This window comes from Trematomus bernacchii, unplaced genomic scaffold (assembly GCF_902827165.1).
Source record: "Trematomus bernacchii unplaced genomic scaffold, fTreBer1.1, whole genome shotgun sequence".
Classification (NCBI taxonomy): domain Eukaryota; kingdom Metazoa; phylum Chordata; class Actinopteri; order Perciformes; family Nototheniidae; genus Trematomus; species Trematomus bernacchii.
This window is the reverse complement of record NW_022987720.1, coordinates 28,321,349-28,344,806: the sequence shown is the minus strand read 5'-3', so window position 1 is coordinate 28,344,806 and position 23,458 is coordinate 28,321,349. Positions and strand designations below refer to the sequence as shown.

General features: G+C 39.1%; 1 protein-coding gene across 1 annotated transcript; it reads right to left on the bottom strand.

The window, feature by feature from the left end:
• Positions 1–575: 575 nt before the first annotated feature.
• Positions 576–23,240, bottom strand: gucy2c (guanylate cyclase 2C). The gene is made up of 27 exons (XM_034142282.1): positions 22,756–23,240; positions 21,057–21,169; positions 19,422–19,489; positions 19,111–19,329; positions 18,894–19,012; positions 18,442–18,541; positions 16,462–16,573; positions 16,232–16,373; positions 15,433–15,518; positions 15,221–15,335; positions 13,537–13,618; positions 13,139–13,232; positions 12,826–12,888; positions 12,658–12,729; positions 12,317–12,421; positions 11,063–11,149; positions 10,151–10,283; positions 9,407–9,544; positions 9,166–9,254; positions 8,938–9,029; positions 7,185–7,343; positions 6,131–6,323; positions 4,317–4,491; positions 3,589–3,687; positions 3,212–3,306; positions 3,021–3,097; positions 576–1,959 (listed from the first exon to the last, which is right to left on the bottom strand). The coding sequence occupies exons 1-27, from the start codon at positions 22,964–22,966 to the stop codon at positions 1,752–1,754; spliced, it is 3,246 nt and encodes a 1,081-aa protein (XP_033998173.1). The 5' UTR covers positions 22,967–23,240; the 3' UTR covers positions 576–1,751.
• Between the last annotated feature and the right edge of the window lie 218 nt (positions 23,241–23,458).

The window sequence follows — 23,458 nt, the reverse complement described above, 5'->3', positions numbered from 1 at the left end:
TTATATAGAGTCGTTATTCATTTGTTTTAAAGCTCAATAAATAACAAAGAAGACCTTTGACCGGCACTTTTCTAATTTTGTCCGGAAGATTTAAACTTTAACGGACATCTTGACCGGCGAAACAAACTGAAACTGAAACTCTGCCGCACGGTCCCCTCGTTCCTTGGAAGAGGCGGAGAGGTGGGTGTTTGTCATCTGCTGGTGGACTAACCGGAGAGAATTACAGTGCTTGCCTCGACAGGGAGGGATTGCATTGCAGCGGGAGCAAACGCTTGCCTCGGGGAGGGAGAAAGAAAGCCACAGCGGAGAATAAACAGAAGGGTAACCATGGTAACTATGGGCGGGAAGTCTTCTTCGCTGCTTTTGTGGCAGACTACAGCGCCACTTACAGGCCTGGCATATGTACTACAGCGTCTCCAGCGCTTTCGAACGGCAATGGCCGTGGCTGTCTCCTCCTGATTGGTGGAGTTGGCCCAATAGCCGTAGCGCCACTGTCCTAACGTCAGGACAGTGTTCAAATCTGGATCAGTTTTTATCAGATCCGTTGCAGCCCCTTTTTTAGAGATTTGGGTATGGAGGAAAATAGAGAGGGTTGTGTTTTCTGACTTGGTGAGTTCCCTGGAACACCGGGGACACATATTCATGTATAAAAGACGTACAAAAGTGCATTTTGCATGATAGGTCCCCTTTAATTGTATATACTGGTGAGTTTTCCCTCATTGTATCCAATTTGTGGATTTATCTTTCTTTTACACCATGTTTTTATGTTTTTTTATACTTTTTCTACTGCTTTTTATTTACTTCTCTGCCTCTGTGCAATTCCATTTAAGACTGTTTACAGTTCTGTGTACTTTCTTGTGAAGTGTTTTAAATAGACAAACCAAAAAAAGTGCTCTGAATATCATGTCATATTTCATACATCATTTAATAAAACACAAACCAAAATCATTACAGAATATATATTTCTGATGTTCTAGATGTTTTGGTGTGAAAGATAAATATTCTCAGATGTCTGCTTTATTATAACAAGCACTGTTCGGATATAGTTTCACTGTCTTTGCAGCAGAAAAGAAAATGTACATGGTAAATAATTTAGTCCAACTTTCTCAATCAATGAGCTTCCTTCAGGTGACATCTAAACATTAACGGACAGCTGTTCATAAAGTCAAGTCAAGAAGAATACATGCAATATCATTATATGGATTCCTTACCATATGTTTTATAATAGTATATAATATAAAAGGAGAAGGCAATGGTTGTGTGATAGATATAACAAAACGGTATAAGCCCATCCTATTTTTATTTTAAAAACATTTAATACGCAAAATACACCCAAAACAGTTCCAGGTACAATTTATAGCCATTATTTCTGCTAAAATGTCAGACTTTGAAGCTCCCAATGCACATAGCTACATTAATATTCTCTTACATTTGTGAAACTTTGTCTGACCCACATACAAAAAGAGAAGGGTGGCTTATGTATAGCACTTCTTTCACCACAACTAAACATCTTTCATGATATATAACAATAATACAAGGGACTAAATAAACAGGTATCTTATATAGGAGAGGGGGGAAAGAGAGAACTATAGTATAGGCACTTGTATCATCAACATATAAGAGTCTACCTTTCAACACGCCTGATTTTTTCACCGCTGCTTGACTGTCACTCAAAGAAACCCAGCAGTGCTCATTCAGACTTTTCTACAAAGCCTGTTTCTTGACCGTTTTTGTACGGAGAGCTCCTCTCCTCACAGGTAGGTGCTCGGGTTGTCGGTGACGGCCAGGTGGAAGTACTCTGGCAGGCCGTTCCCCTGCAGGCTGCCGTTGGTTTCCCTCCGTTTGATTTTGGTGGAGAGGGTATTCCTGTTCTTGAAGCCCTCGTTCCCAAGGCCACGGTTATCCAAACTGGACACGATCATCTCCGCCAGGTCCTGCTGCAGCCGCTGGAAGTTCTCCCTGATGCACAAAGTAAAGATTATTTTTTATTTTAGATGCAAATGTATAGTGACTTTTTGCACTACTTTTTAATTTTTTTTAATTTTATTATATATGTTGCATTGTTGGAGGAGCTCAGGTCAGAAGAATTTCATTGCCATTTATACACTGTAGCTTTGTGCATATGATGATAAAACCTTTGAATCTTTGAGAAAATGAAAAGAAATAAGCAAATTGTCCAAAATCAAGTTTTTTAAGAATTTCTGCTTGACTACAGAAAGTCATAAATTGGGTAGAGTAATAATCCCATTAATATGATTTTTGTATTTATATAATATAAATATTTATATTGATAATAATCATTAATAACAATAACAAATCTGACTCATATTTATTATTATTTAATTATTATTATTATTTTAAAAGTATTATTATCTTAATCAACAATTTATATTCATGTGATTATTAACCACCCCTAATTTATGACTTGTTTGTGTAGGTTAATAATTATTACAGTATCATTATTATCGTGTATTTATTGAGCACCTTTTATATAAGAGGTCAAAGTGTGCTACGGATTCTTTTTTCAAATGCAACACAATTAAGCCAGAGCAAACAGGCATGGAAATAAGACATTAATAAGACAATAAATGCTAAAATATGTGACATAAATAAAATAAAAAAACACCACAACAATAATAAAACATTAGAGAATTAGTAAAAACCATTTAGAAAATAATAATGATATTAATGATTAACCAAATTAAATACATTTGTGTTCAGCTCTAGTTAAACATTTGTAATTGATTCTTCATTTGGGAAGATACCAGATTAATTGGGAAAACTGCACCCTTTGAATACAAATGAATTGTTTGAATTAATGTTTGTATCCCTGATACTTCTGTTACAGTTCCATTAAGTCCCAACATTGCTATTAAACTTAGTGTTGTTATCTAGCTGTTTATATCAACAGTGAGCTGGAAGGAAATATCGGGGCTTTGGGGGCAAAGTGTGTATCTTTCCGTATTAGTAGATAATTAAGTGTCAGCGTTTACATATAGATTAGACAGCATTTTACTCACGCTGTTGGCGGTGTTGGCAGGTTGTATTTTCCCCCGGTCACTCCTGTTAACCAGTATGTCATCTCTTTGCCTTTACCCTGTAGGCCAGTCACATATTGACACAGGAAATAAGAGTAGCACACAATATATTTACAGTTTACACTGGATACAAACAACTGGATTCATTTAGAGTAAAAGCAAACCCGGCTAACCTTCAGGTACGTCTCGCCTCTTTGTTCATACTCAAAATTACAGTCTGTCCTCTGCAGGATGTTGATGGTGGACTGGCTGGAATGGATTCTCAGAGCTGGAAAGAAGAAGAATCATGAGAGTCAAACGCTCAGATCTCTTACGGTCATAAACCAACCATAATGTGACTGTTAAAATGCGTGTGTGTAGGGGTTTGTCTTTATCACGTTGTGGGGCTCGCATCTTGTTAGCACAGTCACAGTGCGGGGTCCTTCCACAATACCACGAAGAAAAGGGTGTGAGTGAGTGAGTGAGTGAGTGAGTGAGTGAGTGAGTGAGTGAGTGAGTGAGTGTGTGAGTGTGTGTGTGTGTGTGTGTGTGTGTGTGTTTTGATTCTTACGCAGGCCTGTGGACTCCATGCGTGAGGCTGTGTTAACTGTATCTCCGAAAAGACAATAGCGTGGCATCTTGTTCCCCACCACTCCTGCTGCACACGGTCCTACACACAAAACACACAAACAAGCATCAGTATCAGTGGTAAAATGTAACCAAACTGTGACAGATGGTGTCGGATTTATCTTTGGCTAATCACTTATACTGTTCAACCACTAGATGTCAGTAAGTTTGCAAAATAAATGCAAATTGAAATATAAAGTTATGAGCTTACTTCTGGTTTGGACTTTAGTAAATAGTTGGCAGTGTACAAGTGTGTTATTGCCACATGCTGTTTTTATTACTCTAACATATACTATAACTGTTACTTTTGACACATAATCTATGATTTCTGAAAGATGTGTTAGATCTTTGTATATAACTGCGCATTTACATTTATTTATTTATTTTTTAAACATTTTATTTTGAATTTTTCTTTTAGTTACAATAAAGCAAAGACATACACAGTATTCAGTAAGTAGGTACTCGAAACCTTTACATGGCATACAAGAGGAAAAAAAAGAAAAAAAGCTGGGTATTACATTGACAATTCCTGAGAATAGTCTAAAGCTGCCAGTCGACAGCATCGTAGACATAAACAAAAAGGCCAAGGGTAACATAAACCCACTTACATTTTTAAAAAGGTAAAGAAACATTGGGGAATGTGTGGGTGGAAATGAGAAATAGATAAATTACCTGAATGCACACCGATACGGATCCACAGAGGGATGCCGGGCAGGTGCTGCAACTCAAACGTCCCGACAAATGCCAGCATGTCCAGGGCCATGTGGGCGATGTCCACTGCGTGCCGGTCCCCGTTGCGTTTAGGCAAACCTGATGCAACCATGTATGCATCGCCTATTGTCTCAACCTGAGAGATAGAAAACAGATTTCAAAAGAAATAAACAAATAAAAAACAATGTATCCTTTAAAGGTCTCCTATTATGCTGTTTTTAGGCATATATTATCGGTCTCAGATATATAAAAATATATAAAAACATGTCTATGATGTGTTTTGCTCAAAATACCAAACAGATCATGCATTTTAGAAATCCCTCATATCCCTCTGTTTCAGCCCTGTTATGGCGCATTTCCACCATGGCGCGGAGCGCGGTTTAAGCGTGCCGTGTCGTGCCGTGCCCGTTTTTGGTTGCGCTTCCACTAGGCCTAGTAACGGCCCGGCCCGGCCCGGGGCCACTTTTTCACCTCTTTTCTGGCCCGACAAAATTGTGGTTCTATCTGGGCCAACAAACAGGGCTGAGTCGGGCTGAGTATGCTAAACTAGAGAGAGAATCGCTGGCAAGGGGGCTACAACTACAACAAGATGAACATATTTGACCGTGATTTAATTGTAATACACGTTTCAAAATGATGCCGAAGTAACAACATACTGATACCGGTTAGTAAAAACCATGAATTAATACTTTGGCAAGTTTGCAGACAGACGGCAGGCGAAAAACCTTTTAAAATGCGTATTTTCTAAATGGAGATTGGCTAAGTTAACTCAATATATACTCCGACCGTCCACACTCACAACAACGGCCTATACAGACATAAATAAAGCAGCGACTGTATTCACCATGACACAGGCAGTCTGTGGTGTGTACTTGTTTAACTTTTGTCTAGTTTCTGAACATATATAAGGAGCTGTGAGCTCTGAGTGCTAACAGCTAACGGCTGTGTTGTTTTTCTGGGGTTCTCATTGAAGATGACGTCACGGCTCCGCCTACACTGCGTTACTATAGTAACTACCCCAGTTCCTAAACTGTAATGGAAGCGCAGCATGAAGTGAGCCGGCCCTGTTAAGGCCCAACGCGGCCAAGCAGTACCGAGCGTGGTCGAGGCCGACCGTGTGGTGGAAATGCGCCATTAGAGAACTGCTGATCTGGGTCCTTAGCTTTAAAAGGACCCAGATCCCAGGAGGTTCTCAGCTAAATGCTGCCGTGATTAAATGCCATATCATGTTTATTTCTGAAACAGTATGGAGCTCAAATGCTCTTTCTCTCGCAGGGTGAGTTCCTTTTTTTATTTCCTGCTTTTTTACACATGCTCTCTCCAGTACAGGTTAGCTCTGAGTGTTAGCGATGCTTTCTAATGTAAACACAGACCATATTACGTCCAAAACATGTCGCGCATTATTTCTGATCGCAACGTTTCTGATAGTGCCGTGGCTGTAAAGCAAGCCCACATTTCCGATATTACGTCATATCGGACGCAAATCTGGATCAGCTCCGTTGTTCCCCCGTTTTTAGAGATTTGGGTACGGAGGAAAAAAGAGTGGGTTTTATTTTCTGACACTTTGTAAGTTCCCTGACACACCGGGGACACATATTTATGTATAAAACCATAAAAAAGTGCATTTTACATGATAGGACACCTTTAAGACTAAATCTGAGTTCAACCTTCTAAGATAAAAAAGCAATAAATACAACAGTAACATCCTGCCTGAGACCCTTTTGAGTTTGACTTTTACCACTGATTGGTAAATAGTACGTTAAAATGTATATAACCTTGTAGACATCATGGTGGTCCAGGATGCTGTCGAAGTTCTTGTAGATGTCATTGAGCATGTCCACCACCTCCATGGGGGTGCTGTAGTGACACAATGTGGTGAATCCCACAATGTCGCTGAAGTAGATGGTCACCTCCTCGAACAGTTCAGGCTCCACTCGGCCCGTTTCCTTCAGTGAACGCACCACTGGGCTGAGGGGAGACACAGGGTACAATAATACAGTTCAGGCACTCTGGATATTATGAAGAAGAAAAATAACCTTTATTAATCCCCTAGGGAACAGATCAGATGACTGAGTCCTTTTGGTTCATATTATTCTTATGGTAAGAATATTTTTGCTTACAGTTTTTCCTTATTATTATTATTATTATTATTATTATTATTATTATTATTATTATTATTATTATTATTATTATTATTATTATTATTATTATTATTATTATTATTTATTTAGAATTTATTTAGAATTTTTTGTGTGCTTAATTTTGTTTCTTACCTGAGGTCGAGGCAGGGTGGGGATGGGGGGTGTAATGTTTAAAATAGAAAACTGAAAGTGAGCATTATGTTTCTGTCCCTTTCTTATTCTGTAATTGTATATTTTGTACTTTTAATGCTAAATCAAATATATATTAAAAAAATTATAATACAGTTCAGGGAATATGACATAGACATTTTAATGCAAATACAGCATAAACATAAAATCAAATACTCAGAGGGTTTTTTCAGTATCAACCCTTAAATATTTCATCCTTAAACAAAAGATAAGATAAGAGGTACTTTATTGATCCCAATTTAGGAAATGTAGAAAATATACAGTAGGTCGTGAAGATACAAAATATATAAACTCTGACAATAAAACACTATTGAAGGGCTTTAGACACAATATAAAGCAGGATATTATTTACATTAAAAGTGCAGGGAATGGAATATTAAATTAAAAATAAATGTAACATGTACAGTGTGAGTGCAGCTTTAAAATGGCAATAGACAACCTTTCCTAAACGACAGTTGACATCCCCAACAAAACATCATCAGATTCGCTCCAAACCTACCCAGGAAGTAGCATAAAGTTGAGGCGATCCGCTCGGTCCCTCTCAGCTTTGTACAGAGACGTTCGCTCCTCCACCAGATTCTCCAGAGTCCTTGAATACATCTGCAGGCGGCGGATCAGATTGTCCATGTACGTCTCCGTGGCCTGGTTATGCAGGTTACTGTGGAACATCATAACATTACAACCCTAGCCAGTGAGGGGGGACATTGATATTATGCTTTATCCATCTTTTAATCAAAGTTACAGGCAGTATTGTGGCCATTCAGGCAGGGGCGGTTCTAGAGGGGCACAATAAAAGCGGGTTAAAATGACAAAGACAGTATAAAGTAATTGTGTAAAATAAACATAGAATACAGTAATTGTTTTATGTTTTTATAAAGGTATTTGTTTTAGTAAATGTAAGTTACAGTCCTTTGTCTCAGTAGTTTTTTTCATTTAGAGTATTTGTTTTAGTAACTTTAAGTGACAATTGAATTAAAAAACATAAACAGTATTTGCTTTTATATAAGGTAATGAACAGTTTAATCTCCACTGTACATCCGGGTCACTGATTGGATTTAGTTCAAATAAATCATAATATTGTAAACTTTTTTTTGGAGGGGGGCCACAGGGGGGTCCCTGGTCAGTGTTACCCCCTAGAACCGCCCCTGCATTCAGGCATGACAGGACGAGTTAAGATAAGATAGGACGTTTAGGAATGCTTTAGGACTGACAGTATCTTTGAAACTTAAGTCAAGATAGTTAAAGCAGATAGGATATTTGTAATGGGGCACCTGGGCACTTTCCCACCTGCAAACACAGCAGATTGTGTTTATTGAAACTGTACCTTCAGTTCACAGAATGCTTCAATAAATGAGTCAAGAACATTTGATTTATATTGCCCCAAATCACATATCCACATCAAATTTGACCATGAAGTGTTAAAGGTCCCATGTCATGGCCATTTCTACTGATCATAATTCCATTGTTGAGGTATACTAAAATAGATTTATATTGTGCAATTTTCCAAACTCACATTGGTTTCTCATACAGCATCTCTGTATAGTATGTGTATTCACTCTCTGTCCTAAACGGCTTGTTGGAGCTCCTGCCCCCCCCCCTCCCTGTGAGCCCAGTGTGCTCTGATTGGTCGGGACGTTGCGAGGCTCGCTGCTCAGTGAGCTGGCTTACTGGTGTGGTTTCCGGGTCGGCGATACAGCGAGACAGCGTGAAACTCATCCTGAGCACACACAAACACTCACAGCCGAAGTAAAAACAATAAGTGTGGCTTGATATTGAGTAAGAAAAAGGTTTATAAACGCTGTGAGAATGGGTCTGCGGAGAGCATTTCTCCACTATCCCAACTCGTCTATTACCAACCAGGGAGCTAGTCAATGGGACTTCCTGTTAGTTGAACATTTACGCTAAAGGTCCCCCCACTGCGTTTGATGGTGACGCCAAGGGATCCTGGTGTGTGAGGAGCTCCGCGGATTGGTCCATTTTGGTTCCGGGAACCGCATGACGTCATGCGGTTCCCGGAAGAAACAAATGGAAAATGAGAAATCTCCAACGAGGCGTTCTGGGGCAGCATAGACAGGTCTTTTCTGTGTTAGAGTTTTACTCGCTACAGGGTGTACTTTGAGGGTTTTTGACTCTGCAGACCGTTTACATGCATACAAACCTTCATAACACACAAGGGGACGGGTAATAACCGGAAAAGCATGACATGGGACCTTTAAAATGAAAAAAATCGAATGGATGAGATTTTGACGTACCTGAATATTTTACCCAGAGTTAACTCTATTCTCTTAAAATCTGGCCGTCGCTCTGGGTCTTCATCCCAGCAGTTTTTTATCAGCATGTACAGCTGTATCCGGGCAAAGAGAAAAAAGGAGGGAGGGTTTGGTCTTCTTCATTCAATTATGATAAGTCCAAGCAGCTTTACTTTATAAACCGTCACCTGGACTGTTACCGTAAGCGCTTGTGTTTGGTGGCTCTCTTACCTCGATCTCTCTTTCTGACGCACCTTCAAAGATGAGGTCCGGTCTGAAGACGCTCATGTCTCTGGGATTCTGCACTCTGTAGAGCTTCTCTAAAGGAATTTCATAACAATAATCAATGGGAGTGGGGGTGATCACTATGGTCACATTAATATCTCACTGTAAACTGTTTGTCAGTGTATCCATTTTTGTTTATTTTGTTGTCTATTGCAGTTTAACGGTGTACCAAACGATCTGGGCCTACCTGCAGGATCAGAGCAGTTCTGTGTGTAGAACGGGGGTTGCCTCATAACGATCTCATGAGCAATGATGGCATAACTGTAGACGTCGCCTTTTTGAGAGACTCCATCTTTACGAAGGTGCTCCGGGGACGTCCACACATCTAAGAAAGGAGAGAAGAGGTGAGTGGATGCTGACTTTATTCTCAATTTTAAAGGTCCCCTATTATACTGTTTTTCATCAATATATTATAGGTCTCAGATATATAAAAAAAAGTCTCTGAAGTGTTTAGCTCCAAACACCAAACAGATCATTGCAGCATCCCATAATCCCCTCTGTTTCAGCCCTGTTTCCAAAGTGCTGATTCTCTGTCTGTTACTTTAGATGAAAATAAGGAGCCCCTCCCCACGCCCCTCTGAGAGATATTTGGTTAAAAAGAACACAATGGTGCTCTAGGAGGAGATTCAGGTGATAAGGGGGGAGGGGGGTTACCTTGGTTGCTGATTGGCTAATGGTTACTCAAGCCAAAAGATCGTTATGACATCATAAAGTGGCCAAAATCTGATCAGCTCATTTTCAGACAGGTTTTTATATAAATGGATCAGGACAAAAAGTGAGCAAATCTTTTTCCTGAACATTTCAGAATCTCTTTACACAGAGGGGACACATGTTGATGTATAAAAGACATGAAAAAGTGGATTTTGCATAATAGGTGACCTATATAGTTGATAAATATCGACCTCAATGAGGATGAAACACTTTTTTTCACCTCTGCCTGGACTCAGGATGGTGTGACAGCCAAAGTCAGTGATCTTCACCACCATGCGGTTGTCGACCACACAGTTGGTGGACTTGAGGCGACCGTGGACCTCGATGTTACTGGAGTGGAGATATGACATGCCCTAAAGAAGATATAAAGCAAGTAGAAGAGAGAACGGACCAAGATGGTTACACAGAGTTGGCATGTCTTGTATCCAGTGATAGAATCAGTACTCAGAGCTCTTACTTAAGTGAAAGTAGTAATACTGAAGTGTTTAAGTTCTGTTTTCCAAGTAAAAGACCTGCATTCAAAATCTTACTTAAGTAAAAGTCTAAAAGTATTGACTTCAAATAACTCCTAGTGCATTAAACCATATATATTACATTTCTGAATTATGATTATTAATGCATCAATGTGTTTATAACAGCAAGTAAAAGTGGAGCTTATTTGAATTACTTCATATACTGCTGCTTGATGTCTTAACCTATAATTATTTATTAGAGTTCATTTATTTTTGGCTTGAGCTTATAACCTGAATCTATATTGTACCTGGAAAGCTGTCAAATGAATGTAATGGATACAAAAGTAAAATATTGGCTTCCAAAAATAAGTGGAGAAGAAGTATAATTAGCAAGAAATTACAAAATAAAAGTACAAGTATCTTAAAATTGTACAGAACTTGAGTACTTCATTATATGCCACCACTTGTTGTATCACTTAACTCTCCTTGAAATGCATGAAGGTTAAGTAAAAGTACACACATTTCTATCCTTAAAACACATTAAACTAAATAAATCAGGCCACTTGGAAGATACTGCAGAATAAAATTAGATAAAAGTGTGTTTCGTCTGACTTATGCAGAACTTTTTTCCCTTTTAGATCCAGTTTAGTGAATTACAAAACAAAAAAAACAGGCAATACCTTTGCTATATCATACATGACTGATATCTTAAACTCCATGTCCATGAAGGTTTCATCTGGGTAGGAGATCCTGTCATTCAGAATGTACTGCGGCAGAAAAAAACAGATAAAGACGTTTTTTTATCTCATTATGTGCATTTAACATCCTTTAAGTGCTCCTTCAACTGTGTCTCCATGACTTATCAAATGAACAGTAAAGTCATTGTGAGTCATAAACCACATGCAGCCTACTATAGTGATTTAACGTTGAGAAAGTCAGATCAACATTGCACAAGAGTATACTATCGAAAGCAGTGCACCACCATTCACAAAAGGAGGTCAAAAAGATTTAAAAAGGTAATAAAAGAGGGAGACAGAGAGATAATAAAAAGGAAGAAGATACAATAAAGTAAGACACAATAACAGCTACTATGACAACAAGACAAATTTAAATACACCTATAAATCCACCAGGCTTATATATCTACATATAAGTCATGTGTATTTTAATAAATAAATGTAATAGTTATCTTTTGACACATGGATCCTTATATATTTTGACTCTTTTGTGGATTTTGCTGCTGATAACATGTAGCTATAGAGCTCAAACTAAGGTATACCACCTGATACGACTATTTGGAATCATGTTCAAGATATTTAATTAAAGAAGGCGCATAGTTAAAGGTGGGGTAGGTAATTTTGGAGAAACCAGCTCGAGTGCGCTAGAATTTGAAAATACACAACCGGAAAAAATCTGCCACTTCCTTACAGAGCCCCTCCTCCAACACACACGAACGCGCACATGACCAATGAGGGCACGAGATAAGTTTGTGCACGAGATGGAAGGCTGACAGGCAGGTAGGCCATCCAGTTATTTTAGCCGGGCCGGCTCAGATGATTGGTCGTGCTTTTTACAGTACTACGGCTTCTACAGATGACATTTTTTATGGATTTTTTGTCAAAGCACTTAAGATATTCATTGCTATCGGGATGTTAAGAGCATTCCATGGAATATAACAAAAAGTGTATCTCGAGCCAGTTTCTCAAACTTACCTACCCCACCTTTAAACTATATAAAATGTGTGGATCTCCAGAAAAATGATTTTACTTGTGTTTTAGCGTTTGACCTGAATCTAATGTCCTATTTTTGGTTTGTATAATTCTTTATGCCTTATTGTTGAATCCCTTTCGGCTGCATCGTGTAAATGAAAAGTGCTGTACAAAAAAAGGATATGATATGCAGGGAAAGTAAGTGTTAGTGATGGTCTGCTCTTACCCTGAGTGAGCCCCTCTGACAGAGCTCAAACACTCCAAAAACGCCGTACTCAAACTTCACCGTGCCGTAGAACTTGGTCAGGTTGTAGTAATCTATCCGTAGCAGCTGAAACATGAAGATATTGAAGTGAGGAGAAAATTAAGGGGTTATAGGCAGCTAAAATGGCAGTCATGCATCATTTACAATAATACAAATGCTCTCTCATTCACATTCTTCTGATTTATCATTAGGACAAAGATCAATATATTATGTTGAGCTACAAGTGGAGAAAAAGGTGCAGGTGGGTGGACCAAAAAGTGTTTAGTTTGATTAAAAAGAGGTATAATAAATTGGTGTCTTACAGTGTTTAGCTCAATCCTTTGGTCCTCTGTGAAGTCTCCGTCTGTTTGTTTCATCTCTTTCAGGATAACAGGCTAAAAGATATAGAGGAATAAGACATACATTAACACTGAGTGAAAATACTTAATTATTTCTTTGTTTTTACAAATCAAAATGGCTTTTGATCGTACCTTCTTGTCATAGCGGCCACGATGGTTGAAGAACGTGCTGTCTTTCCTCTTATCTTCATCGATCTGTTACATACATGCACACACACATACATGTTTTGCTACAATTGTAAGGACCATCAACCCAAACTACGTTTTGAGGACCCCCCTTTCTGCTGAGGCCAGGAGGATGAAAATATAATTTTACCACAAGGTAGGGGTAGGAAATCAGAAAAATAACTCCAAATGTTTACAAAACTGTTGATCACAAACATGCAACTATCTAATTGTGTGTCCTTCTCTTACTGGACGTAGGAAACAGCTGATTGATGTTTACCTTCAGAGACACCTCCTTCTCATCCAGTGGACTAATCAGAAGCGGGTTTATGTGAGACCACTTCTTTTGCAAAAGACGCACTTTCCTGTTCTGTCTAACATTAAAAAACAAATAGTACATACAAACAGAATGAGGACGGGGGTAAAGAGGACACACAAATGCAAACATGAAGAAAACGCTGATTATTTTGGTGTTTCAGCTCAATGAAATCAATTAAAACTGGCCTTTGTTGCTCCACCGTCAATAACCTTATGTCACTGATTCGAAAAACATTTTATTAAGAACTAATCTATCTTGTTCTTAATGCAGCTATCTGATGATTTGTCTTGTCAAATTCAACTTTATTGATACAACATATCACACGTGTAAAACAGCTGTCAAGCGTGTCGGCTGTTTACCTGTAGAAGATGAGAGCGATGGCCGTTACCACGACAACACTGAGACTCAGAACGATCACAATCACGTCCTGCATATTCAAACCTGGAAGCACACACAACGTGTTATGACCAAAAAGCATACAGTCATATCATGAATACATTGATGACAGTGAAATTACACTATATTTCTAACTTATATCTAAGAGACCTCAATGGTGTTATCAACCTTGCAGGAGAAAAACTAATTTGAGAAATGACTCAATCAAACAGATACACACTGGCATTGAGAAAGCCTTTAATATAAGCCTTGGAAAATCTAGTCAATTTAAGTGTGTGTGTGTGTGTGTGTGTGTGTGTGTGTGTGTGTGTGTGTGTGTGTGTGTGTGTGTGTGTGTGTGTGTGTGTGTGTGTGTGTGTGTGTGTGTGCATGGGCGTAATTTCCACTGGGGACAGGGGGGACATGTCCCCCCCACTTTTCAAAATCCCATTTGTGTCCCCCCCACTTTTACATTTTTTTTTTTTTTTTTTTACGCAAGCGGTCATCGTCACGGAGGAGCGTCTGTGTGTGTGTGTGTGGCACGAGCGCATCTTGTGAGAGAGAGATAGAAAGAGAGAGAGACAGAGAGAGACATAGAGAGTTACGGGGGTTGTTGTTAGCATTTGGTGCTAGCTCGGAGCTAATGGAGATTAGTAGCTGTTTCAACAATAAGGAGAGGGAGAGCTCTTTCCTGTCGGACTTTGAGAGACTGAGCGAGAGAGAGAAATAGAGAGAGAGAGAGACAGAGAGAGAGACAGAGAGAGAGAGACAGAGAGAGAGAGACAGAGAGAGAGAGAGAGAGAGAGAGAGAGAGACTGAGAGAGTTACGTGGGTTGTTGTTAGCATCTGGTGCTAGCTCGGAGCTAACGGAGAATTAGAAGCTGTTTCAACAATAAGGAGAGGGAGAGCTCTCTCCTGTCGGACTGAGAGAAATAACGTCAGCTCAGGGAGGTAAAGGACTCTCTGAGTGATTAGGTTGTAAACTTTAGTCTAGTTATCTCAGTGGGTCTCAAACGGTTTGGTCATCTATGTAAACAAATATTTCCATCTATGTAATATATAGTTGTATATAAAATAAGTTAAGAAATCCTTCCAATGTGTACTATAGGTCAGTACAAAAATAAAAAACACAGTTTGAAAGGGGAGTGATTAGTCAAATATGCATAAATAAAAAGAAAAAATGCAGACTAGGTAAGATAAAGATAGGAGACAGGAGTTTATCAATGATTTGTTATTGCTTGTGAGCATATTCTAATGGCTTTTTGATTATTGAAATATATACAGTTCTGTTTCATGAGTGTTGAGAACTGTATCCATAAATCTCTTAATGTTGCCCTCAAAGTGCACCAGATTGATGCATTCAACTTCAATTTAAAGAAACAAATCTTCCCGGGGTGCATGCCCCCGGACCCCCCTAGAGGATGTCAGGTAATCACAAATAAAACAGGTTCACATGGATAGGATACTAGATAAGTGTGCACACTCATTATATACACTACACATTTGTCTTGGATTTGTTAACACTATAGTCCCTAATATATTTGTAGAAAGGCAGGAAATGGAATTAAATTGAGAAAATATTTCATTGCGGAGGACCCCCTGTTTTGTGTCCCCCCCACTTCTCAAACCAAAGTTACACCCTTGTGTGTGTGTGTGTTTGTTTATTACCATCTGGGGTTTTTGGCTCGTCATTAGGCAGGCGACCATGCCAGCGCAGGGTGGGGTTTTGGTCAATCACTATGGTTTTATTTCGTGAAGTGTCAAACAGTAACAGGGTTTCGTACTGGAGAAAAAGACCAAAAACAAGTATTAAAAAAAAGATAAATAGGGGAAAAGGGTAAAGTAATTGACTGATAAAGGCTGAATGGAAATCGCCTTACCATGCCAGTTTCAGTTGATGTGTAAATCATAGAGAAGTTAACATCTCTGTCACCGTACTCATCGATCACATAGTGTCCTCCCATACCTGTTGGAAGCAAATACACACAAACACAAGACAATATTAGTTTTTTTCTGGAAATGCCATAGTTACAATATAATATTATGTAATTGATTCCTTGCAAAAACAGCAATACTCGATTATCAAAACAGATACCAATACATAATACACTAAATAGCATTTTCAATTTGCAGGAAGTTCTTGAAAACTCATGAAAATGAACATCAGAAGTGGTGCAAGTTGTGCTATGGATCTCAAGCTCTGGCCTTGACGTTATCAAATAGTTCCCCTAACAGTTGTAGCCCCAACATTTAACTTTCATTTAGATTTTTCAAAATTAGTAAGCACTACAAGTGGAGATGTACTAGAAAGCAGTCCACCATTTCACTTTATCTGTAAGTTCTGTGGCACTTTTAAGCATTTACAGGCACTGTCTTTTAACAAACTCCACCTAGAGAAATATGAAAAATTGCAATATATAATCTCCAGAGCCTCAGACCATCCTGGATGTCTGGCTGTTGTAAAAGGGCCCTGACATGTGGAAGGATATGAAGGTCTGTTCATTACTTTCTGCAACCTAAATTAGTTTGCAATTCAACTAATGTAGTATTAACGGTTGAATCTTGCTTTTACACAGGGGCAGAAGAACTGCAAAACTAGTATATTACATTTCTCCTGCATTACATTTCTGTCCCCCATTGTCTTTTCTAACCTCGAGTTGTCACTAATCATATACACACCGTAAAAAGAGGTGTTTCCAAAAGGGTTGTCACTCAGAGGCACATCGTAGATTCTGTCATCGCGCTGACCCAGCATCGTCTCTCTGAGCACTTTGCCAAACAGCAAGGCCCCGTCATGATACCCAGCCACATAGTCGTTAATCTGCCCATCAAATAGAAAAACTCACAATAACATCAAACAATTCGGTAACTTTTTTCCATTCGCAGTGTTTAGTAAAAACGCTGCTCACCGTGTCGTTGTATTTTGAGTGAGATCCAGAGGTGTAGTTCCTTGGTGGCAGAGTGACAACCACAACATCTTGCATGGCCTTTATAGATGTTGTGTTGAGGTAATACTCCGGGCTACAGGAAGGTAAAGTAAGGTAAAGGGTGGTGTTAGAAAAATCTACGCGCATCCACATTAATGATCAGATATCGCCATTTATTTAAAAACTGACATAATGCTAAACAAAACTCTAAACTCTTTAACAAAAGATTCGAAGCCATAAGGGGTATATCTTGGGTACATTTACTCATTCAGATTTCACAATGCGGTCTCTATCGTGCGGTTAATAAATTGTTTGCCTTCCACTCATCGTGAGCACCTGTCACCTGTCGTCTATTAAAGGGCCAAAACCACGCCTATGTGACGTCACCATAATAATACATTGATAGTCGGCATCAATCAAAAACAATAATACATATAAATAATAAAACATCATATACAAAACATTCATAATATTTTATTATAAATAGAAATAAGATAGAAATGCAAAATGGCTTCAACAGGTGGCATTGTGCTACATCTTTACTTGCCGAAGAAAAAAGGTTTTACCATCAATTCAGAAGTCTTTTTTAACACATTACATTACATTACATTGCATTTAGCTGACGCTTTTATCCAAAGCGACTTACAATAAGTGCATTCGACCAAGAAGATACAAGCTTGAAGAAAACAGAATCATATAAGTACATCAGGTTTCATAGAGCCAAAACATTTCAAGTGCTACTCAACTAGTTTTAGATAAGCCAGTCCTTTGTTAGTATATAAGTAAGTAATTATATCGCTCGAAGTGGAGTCGAAAGAGATGAGTTTTCAGTCTGCGCCGGAAGATGTGTAAGCTTTCTGCTGTCCTGATGTCAATGGGGAGCTCATTCCACCATTTTGGAGCCAGGATAGCAAACCGATGTGTTTTCGCTGATGGGAACTTGGGTCCCCCTCGCAGTGCGGGTGCACGTGCTGGGGTGTATGGTTTAACCATGTCCTGGATGTAGGAAGGGCCAGATCCATTCACAGCATGGTACGCAAGTACAACCCAGTCTCACGGCATTTCGTGTTATAGTCACGAAATTAATTTAATCTATTGATTCGTGTTCACCAACACGATTTTCGCATTTTTTTCGTGTCACACAGAACGATTTTAAAAGCAATGTATTTCTATTGGTAGTATGTTTCGTGCCTGCACCACGTCTTTTTGTCCGGTCGGGTCTTGGAATACCAGAAGCTGTGTGGTTCATAAACACATTTTCTTACTCAATATCTTACCCTAAGCCTAACCCTATCCCTTTTATTTTAAATTGTATAATGTCGGAGTTTTTTTGCCGTCCGCAAGGAAAAGAAATGGGGCTCAGAGCCTCAGAATACTGAAATCTGTATTTTTTGTCATCTTTTTTTCCTTCTAATTTATTATTATTTACATTGCTTTTAAAATCGTTCTGTGTGACACGAAAAAAATGGCGAAATCGTGTTGGTGAACACGAATCAATAGATTAATTTCGTGACTATAACACGAAATGCCATGAGACTGTGTTGGCAAGTACCAATGTCTTGAAGTGGATTCTAGCAGTTACTCGAAGCCAGTGAAGGGAGCGGAGGAGCGGTGTGATGTGGGAGAATTTAGGAAGGTTGAAGACCAGACGAGCCGCTTCATTCTGGATGAGCTGCAGAGGTCGGACTGCACATGCAGGTAGACCAGCCAGGAGGGAGTTGCAGTAGTCTAGGCGTGAGATGACGAGAGCCTGGACCAGAAGTTGCGTCGCTTTCTGGGTCAGGAGGGGACGTATCCTCCTGATGTTGTAAAGAGTGTATCTGCAGCAGCGGGTTGTAGCAGTGATGATTGCAGTGAAGGACAGGTTGTTATCTAGGGTCACACCCAGATTCCTTACAGTCTGAGTCGGGGAAACAACAGAGGGGCCGACACTGAACATACTCATGAAGTAGATGTGCTTACTTGTAAATATCGATGAGAATGAACATGATGTCCGGATCGATCGGGCCCATCTTCCCCTTTATTGAAACAACGTCGTCAGGGCTCCCACATAGGATGAAAACTGAGATAAATAAACCAGTTTCATTATGACAGAAAGGGTATTTTTAAGCTTTACACATGTGAATTTAGGGGTAGCAAATAAGGACACTACCTCAAAATATCCCTTAAATGTCTCAATCTCATGAATATCCTGACTTGTCTTTGCAATCCTTGTCACTAGAAGTGTTTTTTACCGTTTATGTTCTTGTTAAATCTTGCTAAACCATACATAGGGAAGTATTTATACATCCTTCAATTAATCTGTAGGGGATTTTTAACATTTGCCTTTGAGGTCGACATTTGGTTTTCAAGTTTTATTGAATCTCAGGTGGAAAAACTTCATGCATTATGGTGTAACTTTAACAAATACTCACTGTTGCTGTGTCTTTTCTTATCGTTAAGTGCTTTCTTCAGTTCTACCTCTCCACGCAGCATCTCTCTGGATGTCTGTGAGGCAAACCTGGCAGAGGGAGCTTCCAATGCATTGATATACCTGTGATAAAAGCAAGGGCGCAAAATTAAAAAGATGTACACATGCTGCAGCGCTGAATGATCCGACCAAAGTCAATCTGATAAACTGTATTGTCCCACCAGAAGCAGTCCTCAGATGCGTTGATGGGTTTCTTGTAGACATAGACTTGCTTCCAAGGATACTTAAAATCCAACTCTTCCTTCAGGAAGTTGATGAAAAAGTCTGCGATCTTGCGAGCCGGAGGCAGAATTCGGGTCAGTTTGGGTTTATAGTCACAGGAGAGGCCGAAGCTCCCAGCTGAGATGATGGGAATGCTCAGGCTCAAACCAATCTCATCACTGAGGTGGATAACAGGAGGGGGGGTTTAAAAGTAAAACATCAGAAAGTTCTTTGATGGTGGATAATCAAAAAGAAACAGAGTCATACTCACTCCACTAACTGGAAGGTGGCATAAGTGCAAGAAGGCCCCAGCATGACGCATCCAACTTCACCCATATTCTGCAGAAAGATACATAATTCTGTCATCAAAAAGGCCTTATAAGTGATGTCACTATGTTACAGATGTAATCAAAGGAGTCCAATGGAAGAGTTTCAGGGACACTTTGGGATTTTAGCCTTTGCAGACCATTTGCATGCACAAAAACCTATAGAACAAACTACAGGTAAGGGAAAACCCCCCAAAAAGCATAATAGTGCCTCTTCAACTAATATATATCACCACAAAACTTCCCCAGTTACAGTAAGAGAGTCACACCTTCCTAGCAGCCTTAAGGCCCGTCCACACAGCGGCGTTGAAAGCTTCTTCGAACTGCATTGTGGGAAGCAGAGCGGAGCTTTTCTGGCGTTTCAGGCTGCAAAAGTTGAGCAATGTTCAACTTTTGAAGCCTCGGCAGAAGCGTCAGCCAATCAAATCATATGCTAGTACAAGCTCTAGCCAATTAAACCGCTGCTTGTGTGTCAGGGGCGGGAGATTCATGTGATTGGTTGTTGGTCGACACGCCCGCCGGCAAGCTTTTTCCAACACCGCTGTGTGGACGCGCTGTTAAGTAACCTTCCTTGAAATAGTTTGGCTAAATGACAAATTTATCATTTTGTTAATCATGTCATGTCATGAAGCAATAGTTACGTAACTGTGCCAGCTAGAGACTAATCCAGAGATGATAAACTATCGTATCACAAATAGGGAACTTGTTATCGAGCACTAAGCCACAGCCTCCAGTATGAACACAGCAAAGTTTAATTCCTTGATCTTATCACCATCAACAGTAGCTCACTTTTAAAAAATGAGATTTTCCAAGGACGAAGAGGACAACGGTAAAAGGAAACACAGAATAACAGATTGAGGTTCTGGTTTCTTGTTTTCAGGCACCAAATTGTCCTTGCAAATTTTTTTAATCTCTCAGTGAGTCTTTACCTTTAAGCGTTTTTACTGCAGAAACGTATAATAAATTGGCCTCAATGAATGCACCAAAAGACAACCTCTAATACTCTTAAAGGTCACCTATTATGCAAAATCCACTTTGTCATGTCTTTTATACATAAACATGTGTCCCCTCTGTGTAAAGAGATTCTGAACGTTTCAGGAAAAAAAGATTCTCTCTCTTTTTGTCCTGATCCATTTATAGAAAAACCTGTCTGAAAATGAGCTGATCAGATTTTGGCCACTTTATGATGTCATAACGATGTTTTGGCTTGTATAACCATTAGCCAATCACCAACCAAGGTAACCCCCCCCCCCCCCCCACCTTATCACCTGAATCTCCTCCTAGAGCACCATTGTGTTCTTTGTAACCAAATATCTCTCAGAGGGGCGTGGGGAGGGGCTCCTTATTTTCATCTAAAGTAACAGACAGAGAATCAGCACTTTAGAAACAGGGCTGAAACAGAGGGGATTATGGGATGCTGCAATGATCTGTTTGGTATTTGGAGCCAAACACCTCAGAGACATGTTTTGTATATATCTGAGACCTATAATATATTGATGAAAAACAGTATAATAAGGGACCTTTAATGCATCTCATCCTTGGTATTCAACAGTCGAATTTGACATCTTTTGACCACTCACATGCAGTAATTTGAGTATCGCCACCCCCTCACAGGTGCTGCTGCCACAGCCCTGCCGGTTGTACACAGTGGTGTTGAACCCGTTGTAGTTTGCTGTCAACGTGAAGTTTAAACCTTGGGGAATGGAAAGAAGATAAGAGTGATTCATATTAAAATTGAACTCATTAATCTCTTATGGCCGTCAAGATTAAATGACACTGAATCAAGCTGCCACTGGTCCAAATACCGCCTTTGATTTGTCCCAATCAACAATTTCTAAAATGACATTTACAGCAGCAGCGAGAAATAATATATTAGTTTAATATAATGTTAAGAAGACTAGCCTATATGACCTTATTTTTGGTATGAATTTCACACATTGTATGGCTTATTTCAGCAACTTGGGTACTGCCAATAACAAACCAAATATTTTAAAGGAAGTTTCTTAAATTTAGGAGAGATTCCCTTGAGACGCTTTTTAGCCTAGCTAAGCACAAATGATAACAGCTAACTTCAGTTATAACAACATATTTGATAGACAGCTTCACCACTGATTTATTTATATGTTTACCTGTATTCTTTCAATGTGCAAGCCAGGCGCAAAAATATCAAAGTAAGAATAAGTTATAGCAAATAAAAACGACTCATTATCTAATAAAATATGTGTTAATTATAATTCATGACTCAAAAGCCAGGTTCGAAATTCTTGTTTTATTTTGTTTACATTTTAAAGTCAGGTTTCCAAGGTTTTCATAGAGGGAATTCTCAATGCACATGGTTGGGTACCAAACCAAACCTCCTTACCTTTACGTACCAACAACAATATGTCCATAGTACTGAAATTATGTGAAGCACTGATTATCATTGAATGTCAGGTCTTTACTATTTATTCTTTGATCATAATGTTCTTTATTTAAATCAAAATGTTTCTAGCATTTGCCTATTTTATCTAGCTAGTTCTTGAGTTATTGTACAGCTACTTGTTACTAGCTACTAGTTGAGACAAATCAAGTTTAGGTTTCTCAAAGTTCTGTCTCAAAAAAGGTATTCTTTGGTGTTCAGGACCAAAGTCAGGACAAATCAGCACTAATACTGAAATATCTCAAATGTTGCACAAAACCAATGTCCCTGCCTTGCCCCCACATTCAAACCTTCTAGAAAACATTCTGTTACATCGACTACATGTCCTAAAGTATTTGTGAAATGTAAATAAGTCCATTCTAAATTTAATTTAAAAGACTAATAATGTTATGAGTCCATTTAAAAGGTTATTTATTTGTAAAAAGTTTCATCCAGCAAATAAGGACAAGTAAAATGACATCTAAAGTAAACCATTAATCCAAATAAGTTAATATATATATAAGTTAATAAACAAAACCATTTGGGCCTGATTTTAGTTTTAAATTAAGTTATTTTATTATTTACTCAACAGTTGATGCCTTATCACTCAACAGTATGCAGAGGAACTAGTTAATACATTCATAAGCAGCCACCTTGACTTCTGTTTTAATGGTTTTCCAGTGGCTGCTATCACTTCCAGGTTTAAAGCTGATGTCCAGCGATATAACTCTCCTCATAAAATGTAAATTCCTTCTGACAGTCATGATTGATTCTTTATTATTAGGTTTAATCATTTTGGCTGCTCCAGATTGTATCAAATGATTGTTCTCTGTAAGATTCATTCAGCCTTTCATAGGGTTAGGGTTAGGGTCGGTCCATACCATGTTTAATGTTCTCCTGCCTGTCCTCTTCGATGGCTGCTTCCAAAGCACTCTGCACAAACTTCCGACTCCATCCATAAGTGTCGTCCTCCAGAAGCACAACATTCATGGTGAACTCACGCTTTGATGACAAACACTCCTCCAGCATCTTGTTGGCGACCACCACCATTACTAACACTCCCAGGTAGGGTAAACTGTGTGAGCTGTACATCTTGTTCCTTGAGTTTTTACGGTCTTATCCACCGTTTCTACATGACAAACAGTATATATCAACCTGTTCAGATAAAAAATGGCTGAAGGTATGTTTTTACATTTGTACGACGGAAAAGATCCTCTCCATTGACGAAATGGTTCCAGAAACAGACGTGAACTCTTTTGCAGAAGTCTTGATTGTCCAGCATCCAGAAGAAGAGAAACTTTGATTGAGATCCAACCACTTTTACTACGAAAGACACTTGCTGTCTTAACACCAGTTGTTCCTTGAGTGTGAGCCTGAGATCAATAAACTTCCACCTTGCTACAGGCTGGTCTACCTGCCCTCCATACGTTAATGAACAACAGCCAAGTGACAGTCGGTGCACCAGTCAGAGGGAGGGAGGGCAGGTAAGCTCTCACACTCCATCTGGACTCACTTAGAAACTTATAATGATCATAATTCATTGTGTTTGTAAGAATTTGTTTTACATCTCCTGTCTGATAAGAA

What these genes read in the sequence shown, in the direction of transcription:
- gucy2c (XM_034142282.1), bottom strand. Translation starts at nt 22,966, where the DNA reads ATGTACAGCTCACACAGTTTACCCTACCTGGGAGTGTTAGTAATGGTG. An exon ending in ACTCAAAATACAACGACACG is followed by an intron (nt 16,374 to 16,461) that starts GTGAGCAGCGTT and finishes TTTGATGGGCAG; the next exon opens with ATTAACGACTATGTGGCTGG. An exon ending in CTGCCAACACCGCCAACAGC is followed by an intron (nt 1,960 to 3,020) that starts GTGAGTAAAATG and finishes TTTGTGCATCAG; the next exon opens with GGAGAACTTCCAGCGGCTGC.